The following is a 16,138-nucleotide window of genomic DNA, read 5'->3' as shown; positions in this document are numbered from 1 at the left end:
GATGTCATGAAAAGGGATGGATGAGCAAGGAGCTGATGAATGATTGGCTATCAGTTGTTTGGAAGAGTAGGCCTGGTGCTCTTCTTGCAAAAAAAGAAATGCTGGTATTGGATGCATTTAAAGGACATTTAACACCTGATGTAAAAAGTAAGATTGCATCCTTGAAATCAGATCTGGTAGTAATACCAGGGGGTATGACATCCCAACTCCAAGTGCTTGATGTTGTTGTCAACAAGCCATTTAAAGACCATCTACGGCAGCAGTATTCTGAATGGCTTGTGGCTGGAGATCATGCCCTCACACCAAGCGGCAAAATTAAGAAACCATCAGTGGCTTTGCTGTGTCAGTGGATTATTTCTGCGTGGGCAATGATATCTTCAGAATCAATCATCAAAGGATTCAAAAAATGTTGCCTGTCAAATGCATTGGATGGTAGTGAAGATGATGTATTGTGGGAAGATCAGAAAGAAGTGGATCAGGAGAATGATGAAGAAAACAGTGGGAGTGATGTAGAAAGCATTGGAAGTAGTGATGAAAACCTGCGCAGATACCGGTATTGATGGAGAGACAGGCAGTTAAAGTGACTAAAATTTCTCAGAGGGATGACTTAAGAACATTTGCTAATGTTGTTGATTGTTGTGCAGGGGAGAGGGTGAGAACTGTTCCCATCAGTCTTCTTGTTATCCATTCCTTTTCCCTTCTTTATTTACAGTATAACTACAAAATAGTTTTCAATATTTCTGAGTATATAACATATGCCGTCAAAAGCAGGACTACCAAAAAAGTGTTAAAAGTGTTAAAAATACTGGTACATGTCTTCCTATTCATTAAATAAAATACTGTTTTACTGTTCTACTAATGTGTATATTTTCTTTAAGTTAAAAAAAGTTAAAAATTTAATTTTTTTAAAATAGCACCAAACTTTAAGGGTGCAGCTTATAATCAGGAGCGGCCTATACTCGGAACAATACGGTATATTAAACTACTCATTTAAAATCAGGAAACAAATTGTTGCGTCATGTATCGGGGTAGCCATGTTAGTCTGTATCCATAAAAAACAACAAGGAGTCTAGTGGAACCTTAAAGACTAACAGATTTATTTGGGCAAAAGGTACTATTGGACAAATTATGGTGTGTAATCCTGCCAAGTTAATTTACTATTAAAATCTGACATTAGGATTTCCAGATTTTAGTGAGTATCTATGCAACCATTCATTTCCTGTGTATGTGCACTTGGTTTTAAAAAATACAAATAAAATTAAGGCAGAACAAGAACTTTAACTGAAATCCTTACAGTGGCATCATGTTTTGAGGTGCATTAAATTCTTACAATGGCATAAACCTCTAACTCAGTTCAAATCCTTCAGACCAGATCAAAGTAAATCTTAAATATTTAAAAGAGCATGAGAAACTCCACCACCATAAACACTTAAGCCACTAAAAATACACATTGGGACATAATGTCTTCTGAAAACTTAAAATTAAAGTATTTAAGGCAGAAGGTGCTTTTTATGTGAATTGAAGGATAGATGCACAAAGTGGATCAGCATGTATAAACACCACATCTTGAAGTGTAAACTTAATGACATTTTCTACTGCACACTGAAAACACTCAATTATTCAACCATTGTTTTTTCCAAACTTGGTTGAGGATACATTTCTCAATGACTATTCTTATGCCAAATTTGAAGTTTCAAAGCTCACCCAAGGAGTTTCTGTAGGAACTAAAGGATAGTAACTTTACAAAAACCAAAAATGGACAAAGTGTTGATTCAGTCTCACAAAACTGAAATTATGAGCATGTGAACATCTATTGGTCTGCACTTGTTGCCTGACCAGAGTGTTGAAGACAGTGATGGGTGCAGTATAAGAATGTAAGTAGGTAGGCTGTCAAACTATTTCCATTGTAACAGCCAGTACTAGGCTTCTGCAATAATTGAGTTACTGAACAATATGCTTAAATATTGTCAGAAGTGATCTTTATTCAAATATAAAAGGAAAGAAAAACCAGAGAACAAAATGTTACTCATCATTACTAATGCATAAAGAGTCCTGATCTAGGAAGTCATACAGTAACTCCTCATTTAACGCTGTCCTGGTTAACGTTGTTATATTGCTGATCTATTAGGGAACACGCTCGTTTAAAGATGTGCAATGCTTCCTTAGAATGTCATTTGGCAGCTGCCTGCTTTGTCCACTGCTTGCAGGATTCTCTGGAAGAGCAGGCCCTACTTGTGGGGATTAGAATTGGGGGGGCTGACTCCCCTAAATTCCCTGTAAGGTATGTGCTTGGCAGCTGCCCAGCAGCAGTTCAGCTGTCCCTCCCCCCGCTGCCGTGCTGCTCCTGCCCTGCCCTCTGCCTTGGAGCTGCTCCCAGGAGCTTCCTGCTTGCTGGGGGAGGGGGAGAGACAGGTGCTGATATCAGGATGTCCCCCACAAAGCGGAGCAGAGGGACAGAAAAGAGGGAGCTGTCTGGAAGTTGTTGCTTCCTGTCTGATCTCCTTAAAAGGGCAACGTACTTGAAGTGGTGTCAGCATACTTAAAGGGGCAATGCACGTCTCTCTCTCACTCATGCACACACCCCGCAGCACTTTGGAAAGTCAGCACCAGTGCAGCCATGCATGTGCTGTCAGGAAGAGGGAGTGGTGCGCTCCAACTGGATAGCGTGGCCTCATCATCATGGTCAGTTTTTGCAGGGAAGTGTTTGCAGCTACTGCCCTGCATCTATTGTGTTTCTTCCCTCAGTCCATGCTGCCTTGTAGAGTGTGACAACAGCGTATTAACCCTTGAGGGCTCAGACGAGTGCTAGTTCATCATTTAGCAGCAAGGCATTCCCTGGGAAATATTCCACCATCTTACTCCATCACCTCAGCCAAGCTTCACATTCATTCATTGCTGTGTACAATATTAAACTGTTTAAAATTGTTTAAAACTTCTACTGTATATTAATATATGGAGATATACCTATCTCACAGAACTGGAAGGGACCCTGAAGGGTCATTGAGTCCAGCCCCCTGCCTTCACTAGCAGGACCAAGTACTGATTTTGCCCCAGATTCCTAAGTGACCCCCTCATGGATTGAACTCACGACCCTGGGTTTAGCAGGCCAAAGCTCAAACCACTGAGCTATCCCCCTCCATGTCTATAATGTCTTTTGTCTGGCACAAAAAAAAAAATCCCTGGAACCTAACCCTCTCTATTTATATGAATTCTTATGGGGAAACTGGATTTGCTTAACATCGTTTCGCATAAAGTCGCATTTTTCAGGAACATAACTACAACGTTAAGTGAAGAGTTATTGTACTAGATGTTTGACACAAAATATCCATTAGTCTTCATTAAAAAAGTCAATTGTGAACCGCTGCTTAATATAATTACTACTGACAAGGGGGAAGAGAAAAGAAGCCACTAGGAAAAGAACAGGTTAAAGAATATTTAGCTAAGTTAGATGTATTCAAGTTGGCAGGATCTGACAAAATGCACTCTTGGGTACTAAAAGGAACTAGCTGAAAATCTCAGAATCATTAGTGATTATCTTTGAGAATACATGAGGTTCCAGAAGACTGAAGAAGGGCAAACATAGTACCTATCTTTAAATAGGGGATGAGGACCAGAGAATTATAGACCAGTCAGCCTAACTTAATATTTGGAAAGATACTGGAACAAATTATTAATCAGTTTGTAAGCACCCAGAGCATAATAGGGAGATAAGTAGTAGCCAACAATGATTTGTCAAGAACAAATCATGCCAGACCAACCTAATTTCCTCGGACAGGGTTACTGGTCTAGTGCATGGGGAGGAAGCAGCAGATGTGATATACCTTGATTTTAGGTACGGATTTTGCCACAGTACCATATGATAGTCTGAAAAGCAAACCAGGGAAATGTGGTCAAAATTGCTGTAACGGGTGCAAAATTGGACAAAAAAAGTGTACTCAGAGTAGTTATCAATGGTTCACTGTCTAACTGGGAGGACATATCTAGTGGGACACTGCAGGGGCCTGTCCTGGGTCCGGTACTATTAAACATTTTTAATGACAACTTGGATAATGGAGAGGAGAGTAAGTTTATAAAATTTGTGAATGACACCAAGCAGGAAGGGGTAATAAGGACTTTAAAGAACAGGATTAGAATTCAAAATGATCTTGACAAACTGGAGAACTGATCTGAAGTCAACAAGATGAAATTCAGTAAAGACAAGTACAAAGTACACTTTAGAAGGAAAAAGTAAATGTACAAATACAAAATGGGGAATAACTGGCTAACCAGTAGTACTGCAGAAGAGGATCTGAGGGTATATAGCAGAACACAAATAGAACATAAGCCAACAATGTGAAGCAGTTGTGAAAAAGGCTAATATTCTGGGGTGTATTAACATGAGTTTTATATGTAAGATATGGGAAGTAACTTTCATTCTACACGGGAACGGTGAGGCCTCAGCTAGAGGAATCTGTCCAGTTTTGGATGCCACATTTTAAGAAAGATGTGGACAAACTGGAGAGCATGCTAAGGAGAGCAACAAAAATTTACAAAACCTGACCTTTGTGGAAAGGTTCAAAAAAGAAGTGTATGTTTGAATCTTGAGAAAAGAAGAGTTGTGAGGGACCTGATAGCAGTCTTCAAATAGGTTAAGGGCTGTTATAAAAAGGACAGTGATCAACTTTTCTTTATTTCTTGTCCTACCATCATGGACATGATCAGTGTCATCTGCAGCAAGGGACAGTGAGAAAGTATTTCCTAATATCTAAACTAACTACAAGGATTGTTAAGTAGTGGAATATGTTACCAGAGTTGGTGGTAGAATCTCACTCATCACGTTTTTAAGAAGAGGTTAGACAAACACCTGTTGGGGATGGTCTAAGTATAGTTGGTCCTGCCTCAGTGTGGGGGGGTGGACTAGATGACCTCTTGAGGTCCCGTCCACCCCTTTCTTTCAATGACTCTATGGTTATGTTTTTGTTGAACCAATAAAGCAAGGAGCTGAAAAATAGCTATATTACTCACTGTTGAGAAAGATCCTTCACCCAGAATTTTCCCAAATTTGAAATTCTCACGTCGTTTTTTTCGAGGCTGTGGAGGCTGTTGTCCTGAATGTTGCTGTAGGGAGTTTGAACTAGACCTTGATTCAGCTGCAGTTCCCTCCATGTTAGACCCCTTTCTGCTGCCACAGGTGGTAATGACAGATGGAGTGCTGGAATCTGTCTGGGTCCTCACCATTGATGGGGATGGGCAGGAACATATAACCACACTCGACTGGATTGGAACAGCATCATACTGAAAAGAGAGGGTTCAACATATTCATTTAGCTAAATGTATAACTGGAGGGGCTAAGCAGCATAAATGCATGACAATGTACAAAGTGTAAGTATGACATATCGCAGAGTCCTTCCCCTGAAGAACTATAGTATAAACTTACAAGAAGGTACAATACACTGCTGTACACAACAAAAACAGATCTGCAATGCTTCACTGAACTGGTGAGTCTTCAGAAGTGTAAATATTTATCAAGAGACTATCTGAAGTGTAGAGAGCTGCACGGAAGGAAGCAGGAGCCAGGAACGAGCAAAGGAAGGCGTCAAAACAAACTAGTGTAGAGCATAGGAAGTGGGAGTGGTGTGTAGGAGACTGAGAATAGGTATAGGCTGGGACAGAGCTACTGGAAGTGTGGCTCACCGAACTGGTACTTTAATACAAAGATTTATATAAAAGGAATGAAGATGCAGATATTCTATCCCCCCTCACTCATTTTATACAAATCATACTTTAAGGGAAGATTATGCTTCACCTCCCCTCCCAATACACAGACGCAGAGCTAAGTGTGAATGGGCTGATTAAAAGAGAATTTAAGATCTGCCAGTGGCACCAGGTCAGAGTTTGTATCTGTGAGCACATTTCCTTCAGTTTTTCTCTTTTCCTTCCCTCCTACTTTTTCCAGTTTAAAAAAAGCTTCTGATTTTGCCCAAAGTGCCAAAAACAAACAAACAATCTGTGCAATCCTGCCCAAACAACCTTAACTGAGCCATCAGACTCTTCAAATTTCCCACATAGTTAAGGATTCACTGAAATCTTGTGAAGAGTTAAAAAATAAAAATGTAAAGGATGAATGGTCTTTTAGACCCAACTCATCATTCTTTGTGGCTGAAAATTTGTCCTTTAGCAGAAACTTTAACTCTGCCCTGTAGTGATATCATGCAACCACCACACTGATCTGAAAGCCATGGAGAGTCTATATTTTTCAAATTTAATTTCTGAAATTAAATTTGAAAGCACGGTTGACACATCCAGGTATTTACTTAACAAGCAACTATAAAGATGAAAAAATCCACTGTTTTTATTCCAAAGAACCAAGAAAACTGGACTGAAATATAACAATTTAAATATAATTTGGTGGCTTTTAGTTATACACTTTGTTGCTTTCTTCACACAGAAGTTATGATACAAATACTTCAGTAAGTATTTTCCAACCACCACCTAGTAGTTATTGAGCTAGTGTACAGGCTTTACCAGTAACTAAACCCCAAAAGCCCTGGTTACCAAGACATGAATGTTAACATCCCATGTAAACATGTAATCTTATTGTCTTCCTCCTGTGCCTTACTACTACTTCATTCCTTCTCTGTGCTTAAGTCCTGGAAACACTTATGTAACTTTACTCAACCGAGCAGCTGCACTGAAGCCAACGGAACTTAAAAAAAAAAGTACCTTTTCGAGCAATTAAAAAGCTTGCGCTCTTGCATGTGTGTTTGTGTCTTTTTGCCAGAGGACAGCACTACAAACTCGCACACACAAAGACACACACAAAAAACCCACATTACCACTCTGGGTGAGGGAAGCATCAGAGAAAGTTTCCCTTCAGACTTCCAAAAAGGCAACTGACAGCTCAAGCATTAACCCTTTACACTCACCATCGGAATCATCCAATTTTTCCCGAAATAATTAGTATACCTGCTACTCACCATTCAAAACAATTGTCTTCATTTCTTACAAGAGTTCACACATCTCCTTGCTTTGCTCTGGCCAACAGACTCAAACCATCAAGTTTAGTTTTATAATAACCTTTACTTAGTTTAAATGCTCTATTTCTTTTATATGCAGTGTTGCTGTAGCCATGTTGGTCCCAGGATATTAGAGAAACATCTTGACCTGAAGAAGAGCTCGGTGAAAGCTTGTCTCTCTCACCAATAGAAGCAGCAAAGAATCCTGTGGCACCTTATAGACTAATAGACGTAGACATTCTTTGCTGCTTTTACAGAACCAGACTAACACGGCTACCTCTCTGATACTTGTCACCAATAGAAGTTAGTCCAATAAAAGATACTACCTCACCCACCTTGTCTCCAATATTTATATATGTCACTTTAAATTGTTTAAGAGATTAGAGAGATTGATGACTAGAGTCCCATTTAAGGCTTGCCAAATGACATTTTGGTTTATTAGTTAGCAGCATTTTTATTTTATCAACACACCTCTTTAGCCCTCTTGCATGACATTCTCCACCGCCAACACAGGAATTCATACCTTACAGAGTTAAATGATATGAGGAAGGGGCCAGATCTCATCTTTACTGCAATTGTCTTCTCAAAGGAAAAAAATACTAGTGCTTTCTGCAAATTCCAAAAACTAACCAAGCAGCAGAGACACTAAAAGTCACATAGCCGTGATATTATACACCCATGGTTTTCTTCTGTCCAGGACGCTAAGGCGCGTTTTATTTTGTTTGAGTATTTCTACTTCAAAAGTTCCAATCAGACTGCTACAACTTACCTCACCCTGGACCTGTCAGAGTGGGCAGGGAGAACTGGCATGTCAGAGCAGGCTCTGCATTAAACTCTGCTAAGCCTTAGATGTTCACAAGGAAGACAACCAGCTTTATTTTTAAATTGACCCTGAACTTGTTAGAGAAGTTCAGGCAAAATTTCAAATGTTTCGTTACTATACAGCTCTGTACAATAGAAGAGCAAAATTGGTCCTTTGCTACTACAGGATTACAGTCTAAGAGCACAAGCTGAAACAGAATTATACTGAGTGCATCAGAAAATGGGGGGGGGGGCGGGAAAGAGGGGAGGAACACTGCAGAATCCTTTAGAGCAGAACTAAGAGAAATCTACCTATGTTGGTTGGGAGGCTAGCCCATGTACACAAAGCAGTATAGAATACAACCTGAAGTGAATGAAAGACACAAAGGGAACAGTGAGACGGGGGAAAATGGAGAGAGAGATTAAGACAGTTGCCTGAGAACTGAGAAAACTTCAGCCATTTTTGCTGAGATGTAGTGGTTTTTTACACATACTTTCTCTGTCACACACATAAGAGTCCCAGAGCTGCTGGCTTTCAAAACACAGATACCGTTTTCACTATATGTGTCCTTTACAGTTATTTGCTAAATGCAGAAAGTATCTAAGATACTGAATACATACTACAGTGGGACATGAGGTCACTCAGATGTGAAAATGAATTGTATTATTAATGATATGGAAACATCAATCATGGTTCCACTTGTAATTTTTAGTTTTGCTTTGCACTTAAAGCAGAGATTCAACCTCTTATGTATGAGAATACAATGCATCTTCCCCAAATTTAACACATTTTGAGCCTACAATGTATTTTGAGATTTACAAGTAAATCCATTGGTTTAAGAATTAATTAAAAACAGGGTCCTTTAAAAAAATTAACATCCATCAGTCTTTTCTTTATCGTAAATGACCTTAACAACTGCCTACCACAAACTTTTTATATCGGTAATAGTCATTGAACTCTTGTGCATAGCTTTATTACAATCTAATTTCTTCAAATATAGCTAAATTATCAATCCTTGAATCTGACCTGTTATGATTATATAAGTTGCAAACAGGGTCAGGTCAATAGCTCAGGTAACTTTACCTTTTTTAATACTGGAAGTTAATGGGATGACCTGTGTAATTATAGTCCTGTCAGCCTAACTTCAATCCCAGGCAAGATAATGGAGTGGTCGATGCAGGACTCAAAAAATTAAAAGGAGAGTAATATAATTAATGACAATCAACATGGGACTATAGCAAATAGATTCTGCCAAAGTTGATTTTTTTTTAAAATGAGATCAGAAGCTTGCTTGATAAATAGTGTTGATGTAATATACTTAGATTTCTGTGAAGCATTTGACTTGGTACCACATGACATTTTGATTAAAAAACTAGAAAGATACAAAACCAACATGGCATACATTAAATGGATTAAAAACTGGCCAACTGATAGGTCTCAAAATGTAATTGTAAGTGGGAAATTGTCTTCAAATAGGTATATTTCTATTCGGGTCCTGCAGGGATCTGTTCTTGGCCCTACACGATTTAACGGTTTTATCAATGACCTGCAATAAAAGATAAAATCATCACCAATAAAGTCTGTAGATGATGCAAAGATTGGGGGAGTGCTAAAAAGAGGACAGGTCATTGACAAAGAATGATCTGGACCGCTTGGTAAGCTGAGCACAAGCAAATAATGTGTGTTTTAATATGGCTAAATGTAAATATAAACATCTAGGAACAAAGAATGCAGAGTATACTTACAGATTGGGGGACACTATGCTGAGAAGCAGGGACTCTCAAAAAGATTTTGGGATTGTGGTGGATAATCAGCTGTACATGAGCTTGCAGCATGATGTGGTGGCCAAAAGGGCTAATGTGATCCCTGGATGTATAGAGAGGAAAGTCTCAAATTGGAGTAGAGAGGTTGTTTTACCTCTGTATTTGACACTGGTGTAACCACTACTGGTATACTATGTCCAGTTCTGGGGTTCATACTTCAAGAAGTAAGTTGATAAATTGCAGAGTTCAGAGAACAGACAAGGATTAGAAATTCATGTCTTATAGTGACAGATTCAAAGAGCTCAATCTATTTAGTTTAACAAACTGAAGATTAAGGGGTGACTTGATCATAGATTATAAATACCTACACAGGGAACAAATATTTGATAATGGGCTCTTCAATCAAGCAGACAACGGTATAACACAATCCAATGGTTGGAAGTTGATGCTAGTCGAACTGGAAGTTATGCATAAATTTTAAAAAATGAGCGTAATTAACCATTGGAACTATTTACCAAGAGTAATGTAGAAGCAGCAAAGAATCCTGTGGCACCTTATAGACTAACAGACGTTTTGCAGCATGAGCTTTCGTGGGTGAATACCCACTTCTTGCACTGCTTGCATCCGAAGAAGTGGGTATTCACCCACGAAAGCTCATGCTGCAAAACGTCTGTTAGTCTATAAGGTGCCACAGGATTCTTTGCTGCTTCTACAGAACCAGACTAACACGGCTACCCCCTGATACAAGAGTAATGGTGGATTCTCCATCACAGGCAATTTTAAAATCAAGACTGGATTTTTTTCTAAAAGATCTGTTCTAGGAATTATTTTAGGGAAGTTCTACAGTCCGTGTTATATGGGAGCTCAGACTAGATGATCACAAATGGTCCCTTCTAGCCTCACAATTTATGAGTGAGGGGGACCACTGACAGAGGAAACAACCAATTACAAGCATTCTTCATAGCTAATTAGTACGTGTGTGCTTGAAAGACTCCACAACGCACTGCTGCCTTTGCTCCACTGAGTACCTAGGCACCACTGCTTGGGAAAGAGACAGGAGCATAAGGGGAACCCTTGAAGTAAAGACACATGATCATGGGAATCGTAGAATCATAGAATCTCAGGGTTGGAAGGGACCTCAGGAGGTCATCTAGTCCAACCCCCTGCTCAAAGCAGGACCAAACCCAACTAAATCATCCCAGCCAGGGCTTTGTCAAGCCTGACCTTAAAAACCTCTAAGGAAGGAGATTCCACCACCTCCCTAGGTAACCCATTCCAGTGCTTCACCACCCTACTAGTGAAAAAGTTTTTCCTAATGTCCAACCTAAACCTCCCCCTCTGCAACTTGAGACCATTACTCCTTGTTCTGTCATCTGGTACCACTGAGAACAGTCTAGATCCATCCTCTTTGGAACCCCCTTTCAGGTAGTTGAAAGCAGCTATCAAATCCCGCCTCATTCTTCTCTTCTGCAGGCTAAACAATCTCAGTTCCCTCAGCCTCTCCTCATAAGTCATGTGCTCCAGCCCCCTAATCATTTTTGTTGCCCTCCACTGGACTCTCTCCAATTTATCCACATCCTTCTTGTAGTGTGGGGCCCAAAACTGGACACAGTACTCCAAATGAGGCCTCACCAGTGCTGAATAGAGGGGAATGATCACATCCCTCGATCTGCTGGAAATGCATTAGCCTTCTTGGCAACAAGGGCACACTGTTGACTCATATTCAGCTTTTTGTCCACCGTAACCCCTAGGTCCTTTTCTGCAGAACTGCTGCCCAGCCATTCGGTCCCTAGTCTGTAGCAGTGCATGGGATTCCTCCGTCCTAAGTGCAGGACTCTGCACTTGTCCTTGTTGAACCTCATCAGATTTCTTTTGGCCCAATCCTCTAATTTGCCTAGGTCCCTCTGTATCCTATCCCTACCCTCCAGCATATCAACCACTCCTCCCAGTTTAGTGTCATCTGCAAACTTGCTAAGGGTGCAGTCCACACCATCCTCCAGATCGTTAATGAAGATATTGAACAAAACCGGCCCCAGCACCGACCCTTGGGGCACTCCACTTGATACTGGCTGCCAACTAGACATGGAACCATTGATCACTACCCGTTGAGCTTGACCATCTAGCCAGTTTTCTATCCACCTTACCGTCCATTCATCCAGCCCATACTTCTTTAACTTGCTGGCAAGAATACTGTGGGAGACTGTATCAAAAGCTTTGCTAAAGTCCAGAAATAGCACATCCACTGCTTTCCCCTCATCCACAGAGCCGGTTATCTCATCATAGAAGGCAATTAGGTTAGTCAGGCATGACTTGCCCTTGGTGAATCCATGCTGACTGTTCCTGATCACTTTCTCCTCCTTTAAGTGGTTCAGAATTGATTCCTTGAGGACCTGTTCCATGATTTTTCCAGGGACTGAGGCGAGACTGAGCTCTCTTCTGCTCCTCTTTTCACATCATGCCAGTCCCTCAACAATCCTCTGAACCAGTAAATCAATCCCAAATTAGAGGCCAGACTCATCAGTACACGTCGACTGATTCTGTGTGTGTGTGTGTGTGTGTGTGTGTGTGTGTGTGTGTGTGTGTGTCTCACACACTCACACCTGCAGAGCAACATCCTACAGATGCAGTAGTCCATAAACCATTTCAATGTCCCCTCTGTGACATGGAGGATATCATTCAATCACCTTTGAATCCATATTTGTGCCATGATATATTCATTGGCTTGGATGTCCTCACCACAGTCGCATGTAGGGGAGTCTGATTTTCCACTTGTCCATCAAGTAGCCGCATCTTCCATGGTGTTTTCAGATGCAGCTCAGTGTGATCCAAAATCTATGTGGCACATTGAAAACAGGAGAGTGGCTTGTTGGGTCAGTATAGTGTGCTTGTTTGAAATTGTAGAGGAGGTCCAAACACTTGGCCATTTCCTGGCCAGATTCAGAGACATGAGGTGTTCATGCATGGTCCATAAGGGTTTTCGCGATTTCAGGTTTTGCTGAGGTATGTTATCCATAACCTGCTGGATGAGAAGTTCTGGGTAGACTTTAGTGTGTTTAAGTTCTCGTGCTGTGGCTATATCTGAACAGATAGCTGGGGGTTCCATGTTTGCTAATACAGAAAGTCATGGTAGATATGTTGATTTTAAAGTTCCTTGATTATTCGCATGCACAGATTCAGCTGTCTAGCCACAAGTGGGGTATGGTAGCTTCTTGTTTACACCGATGCACAGTACACTCTTTAACTAAGTACACCAGGGCCAAGGCTGATATTCGTAGCACTGGGGTAGCCGTTCTTGATAACTTCTGAATAACGTTGATGCGAGTCTTTGTTGAGGCTACTTCCTTGAGGCAACCATGAAAGCTCAGTGTGCAGTCAAAAATGTCATTCTTGAGACTGAGATGCTGGCTTTGGGTCATAACACAGTTTCACCACAAAACTCTACAGTGTTTTGTGTGATTCTATTGTCAAAGGTGGAAAGTACAGACCACCCATTTGCTCATATCTGGTCTCAGCTGCCACTTTTGGAAGTACTCCTCCATGATCTTAAGGTCAGATACAAGGTCACTTCAAGCTCTTTGAAGCTACGGGCCTGAACTGCAAGTGCCAAATCATCAGCATATGCCAACTTCCATGCTATTGTTTCAGTCATATTGCTTGTGTATACATTGAAGAGTGTTAGAGCAAGGACAGAGCCTTGCAGTAGCCCATTATTCAAAGCACACGGGTTGCTAGTTTGACCTTCGAGGTATATGAGCATCCTTTGGCTGCTAAGCATGGTGTTCAGCAGCCTGAGAATAGGGGCATAGAGGATCACTTTGGCTAGGATCAGTGGCAGACCAGACTGCCATATGCTGCCGACAGACTGATGAAAGCAGCACTACTGGTCTTGAGTTTTCATTGGAATCCAGCCTCCATGTCTGTAGTGAGGGCCAGGACCTGGCTGCAACAACTTCTGTGCAGTTGAAAACCAGCTTGATCTTTGGTTAGGTTGGTATCCACAGTGGGACTGATTTAATTCAGAATCATATGCTTCATCACTTTGTAGATGGTGCTCAAGAGGGAGATTGGCCTATAACTAAGAAGCGTGATCTGCAGGTTTTCCTGGCTTTAGGACTGCAATGACATTGGCATCTCTCCACAGGCAGGAGATTTCACTGGTCTCTGTGATGTTGGTAAAAAGCTGCATCATCCATTTTTATGCCAGTGGACCCAGGTTATATAGGAACTCGGGATAGATACCATCTTTTCCCGCTGCTTTTCCCAATTTTATGACTGCAATAGCTGAATCAATCTCCTTATTTGTGAATGGTCCAGACCCATGGGACAATGGAACTCATTTGAACATAACCTGATGGAATGGATGATGGACTTGTTTGTGATACTGTTTGTCCCCTGGCTGTTTTGATGTCCACAAAAATTTAGCAGTGATGGCACTTCCCTTCACTTGTGGCTTAGTGACATATGTGGGATTTGCAGCCCTTAGGTCTTTCAGTTTCAGCAGGTTCTAGGAGGAACTGCTAAAGCGTGTGAAGTTTAGACCTTCTACACATTCAAGCCACCATTTCTGCCTTGTTACATCTGATGACACCAGGGGAGGGCTTCTCCAATTTCTGGGTCTCTATGCTCCTCATAATTGTGAAGGCACTCTTGGGTCTTTGCAGTCCAGCAAGGAGTGTATGATGGCCTGTGTCCCCAGGGATGTTCTTTGTGGCAGAGATTAATAGCGCAGTAAAACAGTCAAATGTCTTTGGCAGTGGGGGTATGCAGGAGATTATATTGTCCACAGTCATAGTGAAAGTGGCCCAGTCTGCTTTTTTTGAAGTTCCAGCACGGTGCTGGTTTTGAGCAGAGAACTGGGAATTGAATGCCAATATGGATCAGTACTGCTCTGTGCTGGCTGAAAAGTGAAACCAGACAATCACTATGCTCTCAAATTTACTTACACAGGAAAATGAGAAGATAAAAAAAAATCCACTGTCACCAGTGTGTGAACACTTTTCACAAAGCAATCACTCTATATCTGACCTCTTAGTCCTCATCCTCAAAGGAAACCCGCACAACCTGGAGCTTAAATTCATAACTTTGCTAAACACTAAAAATCATGGACTGAATAGACACACTGGATTGATGGCTTATTACAACAATCTTTAACCTACTAACACTCACCCTCAATTATCTCCCCCCTCCCGCCCTCCTTTCCTCCCTATGACTGGAGGGGTGTTAATGGGTCACTTCACCTTGAAATGTGCGTTAGTTATTCATGCTAAACAATCTGTTTCACCTTGTACTCAGAGTGTCACAGCTAAATACATTTCCCAGATCTGAAGAAGAGCTCTGTGTAATTTGAGCATTGGACATTTTAGTCACTTGCAATGCTACAGCCTGACACAGAGTAAGTGAACTGCTTTGGCACTTACACCACTGTCTTCTGACATGGACAGTTGCCACCATAATTACCTATGATAGATACACACTCATGAACATAAAGTGTTTTATCCAGTTATTGCTTGGTGTCACTACAGGACAGAATTAAGGATTTTTGGTTGCCTTAACTGCATTTAAACACATTAACATGTGTGGATTTCTGTTAAGTGTAAGTTCCTTTTAACTCTGGATTTCTGTGCATTTGTAATGCTTTGTTTTGGAATAATTTCACTATGCTTTTTATCCTTTAGTAACTGATACATACTCTCAATCTTAACAGGTTTTTTGGTTTACATGTCTAGGAATATAACTGGAACCCATTTTGCAACTTTATAACTACAGGAGAGATGTGTTTTGCTAACAGAAATCCCTGAGTCAAAATATCTATCTACTCTTCCAGAAGCTGAGACAAGTCTCTACGTTTCTCTATCAGATCAGAACTTGCCATTTAAACATCTACTCCTCCTCATGATCTACAGCTTGGATGCCACAGACAATGTTTTTGCCCCATCAGGCACTGGGAGCTCAGTGGTACCAGATGACAGAACAAGGAGTAATAGTCTCAAGTTGCAGTGGGGGAGGTTTAGGTTGTATATTAGGAAAATCTTTTTCACTAGGAGGGTGGTGAAGCACTGGAATGGGTTACCTAGGGAGGTGGTGGAATCCCCTTCCTTAGAAGTTTTTAAGGTCAGGCTTGACAAAGCCCTGGCTGGGATGATTTAGTTGGTGTTGGACCTGCTTTGAGCATGGGGTTGGACTAGATGACCTCCCGAGGTCCTTTCCAACCCTGATATTCTATGATTCTAACCCAGAATTCCAATGGGCGGTGGAGACTGCAGGAACTGTGGGATAGCTACCACAGTGCAATGCTCCGAAAGTCGACGCTACCCTCGGTACTGTGGATGCACACCGCCAACTTAATGTGCTTAGTAGCGACATACACAATTGACTATCAAATCGATTTCTAAAAAATCAACTTCCATTAAATCAACCAATTTTGTAGTGCAGACATACCTATAGTTGTTGGCTGGACTGTTGTGCCCTTTCTTTCCTCCTCAATCCAGGCAAGTCCTCCATTTTATACCTTCTGCTATTATGAACAGCACCTGTTGGTGGACCTCCAAGTGCTTTATAAACATTAATCTTCAAAAACA

At 41.1% G+C, this 16,138-nt stretch overlaps 1 protein-coding gene across 6 annotated transcripts in view; it reads right to left on the bottom strand.

Annotated features, from left to right (window-relative positions):
* PDPK1 (3-phosphoinositide dependent protein kinase 1) overlaps nt 1–16,138 on the bottom strand; it is a 133,967-nt gene that overhangs the window by 92,055 nt on the left and 25,774 nt on the right. For all 6 annotated transcript variants that reach the window (XM_044979211.1, XM_044979208.1, XM_044979209.1 and 3 more), the window contains exon 2: nt 5,005–5,274. In XM_044979211.1, coding sequence (XP_044835146.1) covers nt 5,005–5,217 — 213 coding nt within the window. In that variant the 5' untranslated portion in view covers nt 5,218–5,274. The remainder of the gene's footprint in view (nt 1–5,004; nt 5,275–16,138) is intronic.

This window comes from Mauremys mutica, chromosome 11, assembly GCF_020497125.1.
Source record: "Mauremys mutica isolate MM-2020 ecotype Southern chromosome 11, ASM2049712v1, whole genome shotgun sequence".
Taxonomy (NCBI): domain Eukaryota; kingdom Metazoa; phylum Chordata; order Testudines; family Geoemydidae; genus Mauremys; species Mauremys mutica.
Note: the sequence above shows the minus strand (reverse complement) of the source record. Positions and strands in the feature narration are given on the sequence as shown.